We start from the raw sequence: 14,344 nt of genomic DNA on the forward strand, positions 1-14,344 counted from the left end.
CAGTTGTGAGCCAACATGTGGGTGCTGGGAATTGAACCTGGGTCCTATGGAAGAGCAGCCAGTGCTCTAACCATTGAGCAATCTCTCCAGCCTGGAAGTGTTGACTATGATGATCATTCCACAGTGTACCAAATCATTACTTTGTACATGTTATGGGTATACATACAAAAGGATAAAGAGTGGAATTATAGCTCAGTGGCAGAGTGCTTACCCAGTGTGCACAAAGCCATCGGTTTAATCCCCAGCACAGGAAGATAAACAAAAACCCAGGAAGAGCATTTCATGAAATAAACAGCACTAAATGACACCGTGACAGGAAATCTGGCTGTAGGCCCCTGTTGCACACACCATTTGACCACAAGACCTTAGGTAACAGCTGCCCTGGGGTTTAGCCCTCAGCCTCTTCTGTGAAACGAAATGCCTGCTGCCCACCGAGGGACATTCTGAAGCTCAAGGCATCACTATCTGGAGCAATGGTCTGCTGAGCACCCAGCCAGTGTTATTCACCTCCCCACCCCCAACACAGAGGCGGGAAGGCAAAAACCTGGCACAAAGTACCAGGTCACTATCATTTTTCCTTCTTAGGGTGGCTGCAAGTCCACCCTAAGTCTTTGCTAACTTTTAAACTAAAACCTCCAAAAATGAGGATGGGAAGAGAACCCCAAGGGGACTTTCAGTCTCGGACTTCTCTCTGAATTGACCACTGCTGTGATTCGTTCTGGGTCTTCCAGGGAGGGACAGTTAAGAGTCCAGATGCTACAGGAGAGACTAAGAAAAGCTGGGACTCCAAATGGCCCGACTTTGCCGTGACGATGAGCAGAGGACACATGTCCTTGGCTTGTGCCCTCTTTTCCCCCCACCCCTCTGTTCATACCTTACATCCTTGTCTTTCCCATCCTCCTCCTGGGAGACCTATTTCTGTCTCCTTTTTTTTTTTTTTAATCTAATGCAGCGGAAATGAATCATCTCTGGGTTTGTTTAGTAAATAGTTTCATGCCTGCTGACCCCAGCTGGTTCCTTTATGGATGCTCCTGGGCTAGCCACCCCCAACCCCAAAACATAGTCAAGAACCCTCAGGACTGGCTGTTTCTGGAATGTGCTTCTTCTCCAAGTCTGGTGGCTTGACCTCCTCCACCGTGGGAATGATGGGAAATAAAGCCTCGCCTTCCAGATGAGTCCCATCAGCTCACCAAGAGACAGGAGAAGCAAGGCAAGCGCTGGGTTCTGGGAGCTTTGTGTGCCGTCTCCACATTCCTCAAAGTCCTCATCTCACACATGAGACCAAGGTTCAGAGAAGTCGTGGAACAAGCTTCCTTCACAAGCAGCTAGGGAAGGATGGAGTCGGAGCCAACATTCGTATCTTGAATTTGTGGAATCCTAGTTCATTCCACTACATCATGCTGCCGTGTGTGTGTGTGTGTGTGTGTGTGTGTGTGTGTGTGTGTGTGTGTAATGTGGGTATGGGGAGGCTTCAGGTCCTTCGGAATAGAAACCCAACATCCCTGTGCACTAAGCATTATGTGTGTCGTGGATGAATGACAGAGTCCAGTGGGTTATGGGCGATGGCGTCAAAGAGAAAGGATGTAGTGATATAGGTTCAAACCCCCCCAAGCCCTGCTCACCTCACAGGGATGGAATTTCACAGGCTCCAACTCTGTCCAGGTTGCTCTACTTCCTGGTGAATCCAGTCATTGAAACTTTCAATTTCACAAAGTAGATAGAGGCTGTTTCCCAGAACGGAATATTCTGTTTCCCAGAATAGAATATTGGCACTGAACTCTAGTGAGGCCACAGGGATCGAAATGAACACAGGTGTCTAAGCTACTGTAATGTGACGTGGATCACAGATGTGGTCAGGGCTACAGAGGAGAGATTTCCCTATTAAGGAATTGTAATGAGCCCAATGGAGTGCTGGAGACTGGGAATCATGGATCGAGTTCTGAGGAGGGAGCATTTGTATCTAGCTGTCTCCAAACAGATGTTAAGACCTGCAGAACACTTTAACACACATTAGAGCGTGTTCGTTTTTCCAAGGAGCCCTGAAGTGCAGACGCGTGCCTGTTGTGTACTTTTCCTGGAGAGACATGGAGAGTCTCTTCACCCTATGTAGGATACCAACGATAGACCAAAGAGATTGTACCCAAGTCTAGCTTGACAAACCAGTGCGTTTATTATTAAGGCTGCTTACAGGGGCAGAGTGACTCAAAAGAAACAGCATTGCCAAAGAGCAAACCCAGCAGCAATGCCGGTTCACGGAAAAGCAAAGAAGGGTCTTCTCTTCTCAACCTTGTGAATCTCCTATTTCCTGATCTCCTTGAGTTTTATGAACTGCCCTCTTCCCCTCAGAGCGGAATATTTGAGAAAATAGCTACACTGCCCTTATCTTTTTTTTAAACTAATTATTTATTTCATATGTATTTGTGTTTTGCCTACACATATGTCTGTGTAAGGGTGTTGGATCCCCTGAAACTAGAGTTGCAGTTATGAGCTGCCCTGTGGGTGCTGAGAATCGAACCCCGGCCCACTAGCAGACCAGCCAGGGCTCTTAACCCCTGAACCATCTCTCCAGCCCCTATGCTGCCCTTATAGGCCTCTTTTTCAGATGTGGAAACTGAGGCCTAGAAAGGTCGAATAAACCATGGTCTCCCAGTTAGCAAGTCACCAGTCAGGATTACATCTGGTGCGCTCCTGTCCCTTCCCTCGGGTAGTGGAAATGGACTGCAGGCCTTGGGGAGCATACATTGTCCAGGGGCGTGGTCGAGAACCTGGAGGCGGGGCATGCTGTCCCAGGGGCGGGGCCGGCGGCCTCACGGTCCTGAAGCCTGGGCGAACTGAGTCCTTCTCCAGCCGCCCGGCAAAGGCAGGACGGACCATGGGCGTCCCGGAGCGGGCAGAGCGAAGGCGGCGGGGCTGAGTCCCGCTGGGACCTCCGGTCCGGCCATGGGCGACCGCGAGCGCAACAAGAAGCGGCTGCTGGAGCTGCTGCAAGCTGCGGGCACCGGCAACACGCACTGCGCGGACTGCGGGGCTGCGGGTAAGGGTGCGGCGTGCGGGGCAGGTGCAGCCAGGCACGGCCCTGGCCCCTGGCCCGCCGGCCCCTTCCCTAGGAGCCCATCCATGCGTGACCCAGACTCGCTCCGCGCCTGGGACTCCAGTCCTTCTCGGTGGAGCGTCTCCGGCGGCCCCGACGGTCCTCCGATTCCCTGCTCCGGAAGCCAAGGGACCTCAGTCCTCGCTCCGCACCAGATGCGGTCCATGGCCTGGGTCTCTCTCACTTTCCCACCGGGCATCCTACAACCCAGGACACGGCCCCGGACATCATCTCCAATCCTGGGCCCTTCCCGCACCCTCGGACCCTGAGGTCCCCGCCTCCGATGCCTCCTGGGCGCCTGCGACCCTCACTGCGGCACGTTGACCCTGAGGATGCTGATGCGGCTCCCTGCCCTCAGCCTCCGAGTGGGTCCCTCACTCGCCCCCTCTTCTCGGTTCCTCCTTCCGAGGTCTCCTGGGTGTCGCTGTGCCGAAGGGTGGGCTCAGCACGGTTTATGGTGTTACCTCAGTTGTCCAAGGTTGGGGACCAAAAGAGAAATGATTACCGGCGTGGGGAGAGCTGGCCTCCTACCCAGCCTGTCTCTGCACCCCACCCCAGTCCTGGTCCGCCTCAGCGAAGATCCTGCCCTTCCACCCCGCAGATCCTGATTGGGCCTCTTACAAGCTGGGGATTTTCATCTGTCTCCACTGCTCTGGCGTCCACCGCAACTTCCCAGACGTCAGCAAAGTGAAATCCGTGAGACTGGACTTCTGGGACGACAGTATGGTGGAGGTAGAACCGCGTTCGTATGCAGATTCTTGGAATTGGGCGTGGGGAGAGGAGGCGGGACGCAGGTGTTCCTCCTATTCCACTGAGGAGGAAATGGAGCCCAGAGAGGTGCAATGACTAATGAGAGGAAGCATAGACTAGTAGGTGGTGGCTTAGACAAGGGCCTGAGTTCAAATCCTAGCTAATCCTACAAGGGGCGATGTCCTAAGTAGTACCTTTAATATTGTGTGTGTGTGTGTGTGTGTGTGTGTGTGTGTATTTAAAGATACGTGTGTACCTGAGTCTATGTATATGAACCACATGTATGCAGGAGCCCACAGAGATCAGAAGAAGGTATCAGATCCCCTGGAATTGGAGTTAAGCAGTTGTGAGCTGCCATATTGGCGCTCGGAATTGAATCCAGGTCTTCTGCAAGACCAATAAGTGTACTTAACTACTGAGCCATCTCTCTAGCCCTTGGGCTAGTTCCTTAATCTTAGCTATGGATTCTACCTCCACACCCATGTTATGGACATGAACCACCCTCTCATGTGGTGCTGTAAGAATAAAACCCAGCCAGGCGGTGGTGATGCATGCCTTTGATCCCAGCACTCCGGAGGCAGAGGCAGAGGCAGGCAGATCTCTGAGAGTTCTAGGCCAGCCTGATCTACAGAGCAGAGTTCTATAGGACAGCCAAGGCTACACAGAGGAAACCCTGCCTGGAAAAAATAATAATAAAACACAGGTTCAGCACAGACACAAAGTGAATTAACGGTTGCTGTCAACATTCATGGGGGCCAGGAATTGAGGAAGAGAAACATCCTGATTCATAGCCCAAGGTCCTTCCCACCTCCCTAGCCCACTCTGCATGCCTGCTCAGTTTGTACAGAGGAGCCGTCAGGCAGAAAAACCTGAGGAGAGCAGACAGGTTTACATCTCACTGGCGAACTGAGAACTTCAAGGGCCACTGGGGAAGCAGGTGACATCGTTGAGCATCCCCATTCCATGGCAGGATCTGGACCGGACTTTAACTGTTCAGCCCACACAGGTGTAACTGTAATGTCCTTGGTGGGGAAGAGATCACTGACAAGACAGAGTGGCTATCTGGTCAAGGCTCACATTCTGTGTGGGGGAAACACAGGGATGCTGCTAGCCAGCTCACACACCCACAGGTTTTTGCCTTCTAAACCCCCTCTTATGTCTTCCGTGGGACAGGTGAGCTCCCCAGAGTCACTCTTGCTCTGCTGGGGTCCACAGGCAATACATGTCTACGCCACAGCTCCAGAGCCCCCAGGGAGGCAGACAGTGTTCAGTGTATCCACAGAGAGGAATTACGAACCTGCTCTTCCCGCTCTTCCCCCAACATGTCACTGCCCACTGGCGCATCAGCGTGATCACTGGACAGAATGTCCACTCTGAGTCTCAGGTGACATTGGGTGTTCTCTGGGGCTGGCATCCACTTCCATTCTCCAGCCGGCCCAGTCTGCTGTAGCCTTTGAGGGCTGTGAGGGGGCTGTCGGTGGAAGAAGTAAGAGAAAGAACCTGAGCTTTGTGGTCCAGCAGAAATGGGCTGACATCATCTCTTTGTATTAACTAGCTGAGCTGCCTTGAGCAAGCTACCTAACCTCTCTGAGCCCGGTGTCCTCTAAAAACAGAATAGCAGTGTTAAAATAGTGGAGAAGACCCAATAAACTCTTGTGCGAGAACTGTAAAGAGCTGTTCCTATCTGAGGCATGGTTGTCAGTCCCCGTGATAGGACAAACTAAGTCTTTCCATGCCTGGGGAGATGCCTCCTTAGAGGTAGTTTCTCCTGGCCTTGCCTCAGAGCCAATGAAAACCACAGGCTTTTTATTTTTTTGAAACAGGGTCTCTCTACATAGCCCTAACTCTCCTGGAACTCACTGTGCAGAACAGGCTGACCTTGAACTCACAGAGATCCACCTGCCTCTGCTGGGATTAAAGGTGTGTGCGCGCAGGACTATGCCCAGCAACCACAGTCTTCTGGTTAGACCATGGTTTCATTTCACATATTTTTTTTTCAAGTTCTACAATTATGCCCATTTGCTCTTGTCTTACAGTTCATGACCAGCAATGGGAATCTCAACGTGAAAGCCAAGTTTGAAGCCAGAGTCCCAGCTTTCTACTATGTCCCTCAGGCCAGCGACTGCCTGTAAGTGAGTGATTCCCTAGGGTCTGGGGGGAGGTCTTCCCAGCCCTTCTCTGTTCCTGGAACCTTTGTCTGAGGTGAGTTCTCCTGTGACCTGGTTGGAAGGTTCTTTCAGGGATGAATTTGGTATCATCACAGAGGGGACGTAGGAATCCAGGTGTGGTGGCAGAAGTCTGTAATTCTGGTGCATAGGAGGTAAATAGAGGGTATGATCAGGAATTCAAGGTCAGCCCCAGCTACATTGTGAGTTGGAGGCCAGCCTAGGCTATTTGAGACTATGCCTGAAACAAAACGAAAGCCATTAATATTTGTGGAGCTTTACCCATATGCCAAGCTCTAACTGTCGTGTGTGTTGTTGTCAACATTCTCAGCAACCTTGCCAGCATGACCACTACTGTGTTCCGGAGACAGAACATGATGGGTGTGAAGGAACATAGAGCTGGGAAGGAACGGATCATCTGATACCAGGGGATGGTAGCAAGACATTAGGAAAACCCCGTATAGCAGGAGGGTTGTAAATGTAAGGGATGAGGAAGATCACAGGACCTAGTGACCCCAAATCTCTGAAAGGCTGACTCCCTGATCCTGGGCCTCCCTCTCAGGGACTCAGCCTCATTCAGGGCTGTCAGACAGTGGCCTGTGGACTCAGGGAAAGGGATCCCTCCGAGTAGACACAGTCTCATGCAGGCGTGTCTGGAAAGTCGTATTTGAACCACCAGAGTCTCGGCGTAGTGCTTTGGGGCTTTGCACAAATGCATAGCTGTAATTGGCGGTCCTGTAGCTTTGCAGTTAGTGATCCAAGGGCTACTGATACCATGTGGAGAGGCAGGGAAGCAAAGCTTTGTATGCAGAAGGCCGCTCGAGTTTTTCTCCCCCAACCCTATGGCTATCCAACTATAAGAGGGTGGCCACGCCACCAAGCCCCTTGGATGTCCCTCTGCATTCAGTCCAAGTCCCTTTTCAAAAGCGCAGACAACAAAACCTGCCTTACAACATAATGTAGATCAAAGGACAGCATTTGTTAAGCAGCTCTCATGCCACCTAGCGTGGTAGTTTTAATGCATTTCTTAGTGTCAGACTTACAGTGATGCCAGGTCCCTCACCCCTCTGAGGGTTGTGTTGGACACCACCTGAAAGACCCTGTCTCATCTTGCCCCCTTGCCACCTTCCAGTCTCTGTTCCAAGCCCCTGGGCAGCGTCTCTTCCATGGGCTTTCTACCCTGTCCTCTCCAGCATTGTTTATCATGACTCCTACAAATGTCTTTGCATTTTAATCCCTGTTGATTGAGGGCTGGTGACTGCTCTCCTCCAGTTCTATAACTATTGCATTTGCCACCTCTGGGACTAGAACTCAGTCTCTAGTCTCTCCCCTAGTGCTTATCCTATGGCCCAGGATTCCCACCACCATGTTGGGCCTGGTGCTGTCCTCACTGATCCACGGGGAAGGCTGTGCCTTAGGAAGGTCTTGGGGGTGTATACTGAGGGTCAAAACCATGAGCTTGTGTGTATCAGGCCAGCACTCTACCTTCGAGCTACACCTCAAACCTAGAAAGAACTGTTGACTGGGGACAGAATTCCAACTTAAGCTGGCTCAGGCACCAAAAGGCTTTGGGGGTTCTGAAGATCAGACACCAGGAAGGACAGGTATGAAGCCACCTTCAAGAAGGATCGTGCCAAACCAGGTACTGTAGTACATACACACCTGTAATCTTGGCATTAAGGAGGCAAGGGAGGCTGAGGCCAGCATAGTGTGAGTTTGAGACAAGCCTGGACTGCAGTGAGACACTGTTCCACCACCACCACAGCCAAGGCCTGCAAGGTGGCCCCGTGGGTAAAGGCACCTGCCATTGAGCTCGAGAACCTGAATTCCATTCCGGCGGTCTGCACAAAGGAAGGAAAGAAATGGTTCCCACAAGTTGTCCTCTGACGTCCACACCTGCGCTGTGGAGTGCGCACTTACACACATACGTGTGCACACTCAATAAATAAGTGTATTTTTCTTTTAAAAAAAAAGAGGGAAGAAGAGGGAGGAGGAAGAAGAAGAGGATCATAATACTGGGAGCTCAAACATGACCAAGGGAAAGGAGAAGGGGAGATGGAAGACCCACACAGGGACTCCAGCGTGACCCAATCTTTCACACTCTCATGTCCCTTGTCCCTCGTGTCCCTTGTCCCTCCGTCTTTCTCTCAGCCAGACTTCTCTCACAGCAAATCCACTTTCAGGTTCATGCTGCATTACCCAGCATAGCCCAGAGAGGACTTCCGGTCAGTCTCTTAACTTTTGGTCTCTTTGACCCCTGACAGTCCAGGGCAACCCAGAGAGCACCAAGTGACCTGTTTAGGTCAGATGCACAGCTCCAGGTCACTCCCATTCCCAGGGCATTTGGTCAGCTAACCTTTGAAACATGTACCTGGAAAAGATAAAAAGGAGCAAACAATGAAAGTAAGTTTGTTCTCAGATACACAGTTTTACTGCAGAATACTATCTGGTTAACCTTAGCATGAAGAATCTGCTGTGGAGAGGAGAGAGATGGCTCAGTGGTTAAGAGCACTGACTGATGTTCCAGAGGAACCAAGTTCAATTCCCTGGCTGTTCGGTGTCTGGTCAAACCAGGATAAAATTAAAAAAAAAAAAAAAAAAAGAATCTACTGTGCTCCCGACTTTAATCCCAGCACTCAGGAGGCAGAAGCAGGCAGATCTCTGTGAGTTCGTGGCCAGCCTATACAGCAAGACCCAGTCAACAACAACAACAACAAACCCTACTGTGTGTTGAGTATGGTGCTGGATTATTTACATACAACTGCCCGAGCCAGGCGGTGGTGACACATACCTTTGATCCCACCACTCTGGAGGCAGAGGCAGACGGATCTCTGTGAGTTCGAGGCCAGCCTGGTCTACAAAGTGAGTTCAAGGACAGGCTCCAAAGCTACACAGGGGAACCCTGCCTTGAAAAAAAAAAAAAAAAAGCCCACCTCAACAGCACTAGGGCAGGCAGGTATATTACTGGCTCATTTCCCAAGTTTAGAAATGTTCAGTAATTTGGTCTGGGGATATAGCACAGTTGGTAGAGTGCCTGCCTAGCATGCTTAAAGCCCTGGGTTTGATCCTCACTGCTGCATAAAGCTGGGTATGGTGGCACATACCTGTAATCCCAGTACTTAGGAGGTGGAAGTAGGAAGATCGTAAGTTCAAAGTCATTCTCAGTTACTTTAGACACCTGGGGTCAGCCTGGAATACCCTAGGTCAGTCTGCTCTATGCAGTGTGGTGGCTCAAAGTCAATCAGCAGGTCCAGGACATTTTTGGCTCAAGTTCACAAGCAGAGAGTTGGGGTGGGAGTGTTGGGGGACAGGGTAAGTGTAGAGGGAGCGCATACTTTGATCATTGACTTAGAGGGCTGAGGGACAGTCCAGTGCTTCTCAACCCACTAGAAGACAAATTTTCCTGGTGTGTCATCTGGAGAGCAGAAGCTCCTGGAATCGAGGAGGTAGAAGCCAGAGGTACTGCCACACACTCCATAAAGCGCCGGACAGCCCCCACCCCCACTACCGAGACTCATCCAGCACCGATGTTAACTATCCTAAGGTCGAGAATCTCTGGGTATCCTGAGAAGGCAGCTGCTGGGCCGTCCCCACACTCCACTGTAGGGTCTTGGAAAGCCACTGTGGGAATGGAAGGCACTGCAGCAGACATGACTGACCGAAATTTCTCTTTTTAGGGTCTTAAAGGAGCAATGGATTCGAGCTAAGTATGAAAGACAGGAGTTTATAGCTCATGAGAAAGCTGTTTCACCCCCAGGTAAAGTTACTATGAGTTCTGCATGTAGGTATATGCACCACATGTATGCAATGCACCCAGAGACCAGGACAGTGAACTGGAGACTCTGAGACTGGAGTTGTGACAGTTGTGAGCCATGTGGGTGCCGGGATTTGAACCTGGGACCTCTGGAAGAGTAGCCAATACTCTCAACCACTGAGTCATCTCTGCAGCCCTAAAGTTACCATCTTAATGTTATGAGGTCTATGTTCTAATGAGCTCTAGAAAAATGGAAGGTGGAGGTAGGCTTGGTGAGGAACTAAATTTCAGCCTCTCTTTCCACATTCATGCAGGGCACAAGCTCACTGGCAGCCCGAGACCCAGAACAGTGTTCATTCCACTGACTTGAATTCTCAAACTGGCACTGCCCTGAAGACAAAAGTCTTCAAGGATCTTAGGGCAAAGCATGAAAGGACAAAGCTTTCAGGATTTCCAGGATGCAAATTACCCATTCCTCAAACTAGTGTCTTGAGGTCACTCTTATAACTCTAGTTTTCTTTTTCTGTGAGGCAGGGTTTCTCTGTGTAGCCCTGGCTGTTCTAGAACTCACTCTGTAGACCAGGCTGGCCTCAGACTCAGAGATTCTCCTGCCTCTGCCTCCTGAGTGCTGGAATTAAAGGCATGCATCACCACCGAAGATCCTAAATTTAAAAACAAACAAACAAACAAACAAACAAAAAAACCCAAAAACCCTAAACAAAAAAGAAAAAAATTAACTTAATTTTTATGTGTGTGATTGTTTGGCCTGAACGTATGTATGTGCACCACATGCAATACTGGTGCCTTCAGAGGTCAGAAGAGAGAGTTTGATCCCCTGGGACTGGAGTTATGGATGGTTGTGAGCAGTCATGTGGGTGCCAGGACTTGGGTCCTCTGCAAGAGCAAGTGCTCTTAACTGCTGAGCCATCTCTCCAACATCTTTTCCTTTCTTTCTCATGACAAGGTCTTGCTATGTAGCCAAGACTGGCATCGAACTCATAACTACTTTCCTTCCCCAGCCGAAGTGCTAGGATTACAGGCCCTGCCACACCTGTCTTCCAATGAAGCCGGCCCACCTCAGGGAGAGTCAAGGCAGAAAGGTTTTGCACAGTAGTGGAGACTGAAATTATATAAGGTTGGCCCTAGATACGTAAGGAGAACCTCAATGGTGTGTGTGTGTGTGTGTCTGTGTCTCTGTGTGTATGTGTCTGTGTGTGTATATTAAGGGATTCTATGGGGGAAAAAGACTCACTGATACAGGATAAGGTAAATCCAGTTGCAGAGTCCTTAGAAAGCTGGGGACCGATCACACGTTACTTCACGCGGCCTGATCTGGTCTTCACCATCCAAGAAACAAGACCCCCTTTCTCCTCCCTTTTAAATGATCATGTAGGCAGATAAGAAGCACCACCTCGATCAGACCAGATAGCCCAAGGTCATGGGTAGAGCGAACTCCCACTACACAGATAGGACCCTGTGTCCTGCACCTGAATTAGCCCCGTTAGATTGCCTATATTTGAGTGGCGGATGGAGGCTCTTCCTACCCCCAGGAACTTGAGGCATTCTTTAGCTTATTTGCGTTGACTTTGTGATTCACTTCTTATTTGCGTTGACTTTGTGATTCACTTCTTCTCGCCCTTGGTGGTTAAGGTGACCGAGAAGTGTTCCTGTGGAAGCGGGGACGAGACAACGCACAGTTCCTGAGAAGGAGGTTTGTCCTTCTGGCGAGAGAAGGCCTCCTGAAGTACTACACGAAGGAGGAGGTAAGAGGCCAGGCTGCCTGTGCTTCCTCAGGATCCCTCGGCTCTCTAAGGCCTTGGTGGACAGCCCCTTGTCTTAGGGAGAACTTCAGCCCTGGCAAACATGACATTCTCCTACTTTTCCTTGGCTACTGTCAATCCAGCCCACCAACAACCACATTCTGGTCACTTGAATCACTTAGGTTGGTCCATTTCATTGTTAATTGTTCTCTGATTTTTTTTCTTTTTGAGACAGAGTCTCACTGTGCAGACCTGACTAGTCTAGAACTTGATATGTAGTTCAGGATAGCCGTGGACTCATTGAGAGCCACCGGGGTTTGCCTCCTGGGTCCTGGGATTAAAGGAGTATGCCACTATGCCTGGCCAAAACCAATTTTATTGAGATATATTTACAAATGTGCTTTACTCATTTAAATGAGGCTGGGCAAAGTGGCTTGTGACCCTAATCCCAGCACTCAGGAAGCAGAGGCAGGTGGATATGTGTGTTAGAGGCTAGCCTGGTCTACATCGTGAGTCCCAGGACATTCAGGGCTGTATAGAGAGACCCTGTCTCAAAAAACAAAACTAACTAACTAAATATTTAAAAAATAAAATAAAACAGAACTCTCCCTCACTGGCCCTGTGCCCTGGAGAACCGCTGTGGTCACAGTGACGTCCTCTTCTATTTTCTTCCTCTTGTGATGTTGGGGATTGGACTAGGATTTGTGCAACCTAGACCAGCCCCTTTTGAGCTCATTCCAAGCACAACTAGCTCAGGTTTCTTTATGGCACAGAAGCTGTTTTCTTTCTTTTTTCTTTTCTTTTTGTTTTGAGACAGGGTTTCTCTGTGTAACAGTCCTGACTGTTCTGGAACTCACTCTGTAGACCAGGCTGGACTGGCACTCACGGAGATCCACCTGCCTCTGCCTCCCAAGTGCTGGGATCAAAGGTGTGTGCCACCACCACCACCACCACCACCACCACCACCACCACCACCACCACCACCAGCCTGAGGCTGTTTTCTAAGCAAAAGTGATTGTTGCTGGATGTGGTGGTGCTCGCCTTTAATCTCTGCGCCCTGGAAACAGAAGCTGGTGGATCTCTATGAGTTCTGAGACAGCCTGATCTACATATAGAGTTCCAGGCTATCCTGATCTACATATAGAGTTCCAGGCCAGCCTGGTCTACAGAGTGAGTTCCAGGCCAGCCTAGTCTACAGAGTGATTTCTAGGACAAGCTCCAAAGCTACACAGAGAAACTCTGTCTCGGGGGAGGGGGGAAAAAGGGAAGGGATACAATTCTACATCCTTATGGGTAGAGCTGATGGGGCCTACTGGGAGAGAAGGAAGTGGTGAGGACATCTTTGGAGGCCAGCTACCACACTGAACCCTGAGGCATTCCAGAATTAGAGAACAGAAAAGAAAAAGTGCTAACAAAGTGAATGGGAAGGCGCAGCTGACCGGGGGGTGGGGGGTAGGGTGATGGCTGAGCTCTTCAGTGTGCACTTGAGGCCTTTGGTCTGTGTATTTCCTGTTGCTTTCCCGGAGGAACAGGCCTAGAAGGGCGAGCTGCTGTGCTGCGGTCAGAGACTGAGTGAAAAGTCTTGGAGGAGAAGAGTGTTAGCCCTCCGAGTGTAATGGGGACCTGCAGTTTTAAAGTCTGACAACTCGCTTTTCCAATACTTCTTTTTGAAGTGTGGTCCTAATTCATCTTAACAGTAAGGACCCAGAGTCAGATATCGAGGGGGAAGGCTGAAAGATCCGAGAAAGCAGAGCAGCCAGCCACCAGAGACTTGTTACCTATACAAAATCTCAGAGGGAGTTGGGGATGGAGGGGCGTCGGGAGCTGTCTCTACAAATCCTCAGACTGAACAGGCTGCAGATCCTGTCTCCACCAGCCTTATATTCCTGTCTCCACCTCCCCTGTGCTGGGATCAAAGGCATGATTCTCCCAAGTGCTGGAATTAAAAGTGTGAGCCACCATGGCCTGGCTCTATTTCTTTTGTAGACTGGTTCAATCTTGTGTAGCCCAAGGGGCCTCGAACTCCTGCCCTTCCTGCTTCCTCCTCCTAAGTACTGGGATCAAAGGTGTGTGCCACCATTGCCTAGCCTCTATGGTTAACTGGTGGCTAGCTCTGCCCTTTGATGTCCAGGCAAGCTTTATTTGTCAGAACACAAAGGAACTATCAATCACACATCTTTTCTTCCTTTTATTTCCCTTTAAAAAATTATTTATTGCCGGGCGGTGGTAGCGCACGCCTTTAATCTCAGCACTTAGGAGGCAGAGGCAGGCAGATCTCTGTGAGTTCAAGGCCAGCCTGGTCTCCAAAGCGAGTTCCAGGAAAGGCGCAAAGCTACACAGAGAAATCCTGTCTCGGAAAAAAAAAAAAATTTATTAATGTATATGGATGTTTTGTTTGCATATACATATGCATACCCAAAGACAGTACTGGATCCCATGGCATAGCTCTGTGAGTCCAAGGCCAGCCTGGTCTATGAGGTGAATTCCAGGACAGCCAGGGCTACACATAGAAATCCAATCTCAAAAAAACAAAACAAAACATAAAACAAAAAAAAAAAGCAAAACATAAAATAAAAACAACAACAACAAAAAACCTCAGTGAGAGAGTAAGTGAAGCCCTAGATTAGTTCCTGGTACCACAACAGAAAGAAAGGAAGGAAGGAAGGAAGGAAGGAAGGAAGGAAGGAAGGAAGGAAGGAAGGAAGGAAGGAAAGAAAGAAAGAAAGAAAGAAAGAAAGAAAGAAAGAAAGAAAGAAAGAAAGAAAGAAGGAAAGAAAGGGAGCTGGGGTGTCCCTAAGTGGTAGAGCACTTGTCTAGTAAGATC

General features: G+C 49.8%; 1 protein-coding gene across 4 annotated transcripts in view; it reads left to right on the plus strand.

Annotated features, from left to right (window-relative positions):
* The first annotated feature begins 2,777 nt into the window (after positions 1-2,777).
* Positions 2,778-14,344, plus strand: part of Adap2 (ArfGAP with dual PH domains 2) — a 28,505-nt gene continuing 16,938 nt past the window's right edge. The window contains exons 1-5 of one of the 4 annotated variants that reach the window (XM_028866950.2): positions 2,778-3,034; positions 3,693-3,823; positions 5,878-5,969; positions 9,684-9,763; positions 11,411-11,523. In XM_028866950.2, the coding sequence (XP_028722783.1) occupies positions 2,941-3,034; positions 3,693-3,823; positions 5,878-5,969; positions 9,684-9,763; positions 11,411-11,523 (510 nt within the window). In that variant the 5' untranslated portion in view covers positions 2,778-2,940. Of the gene's footprint in view, positions 3,035-3,692; positions 3,824-5,723; positions 5,762-5,877; positions 5,970-9,683; positions 9,764-11,410; positions 11,524-14,344 lie in introns of those variants that run through there. The other 3 variants (XM_037200671.1, XM_028866949.2, XM_028866951.2) reach the window with 3 other exon arrangements.

This window comes from Peromyscus leucopus, chromosome 8b, assembly GCF_004664715.2.
Source record: "Peromyscus leucopus breed LL Stock chromosome 8b, UCI_PerLeu_2.1, whole genome shotgun sequence".
NCBI classification, from domain to species: Eukaryota; Metazoa; Chordata; class Mammalia; order Rodentia; family Cricetidae; genus Peromyscus; species Peromyscus leucopus.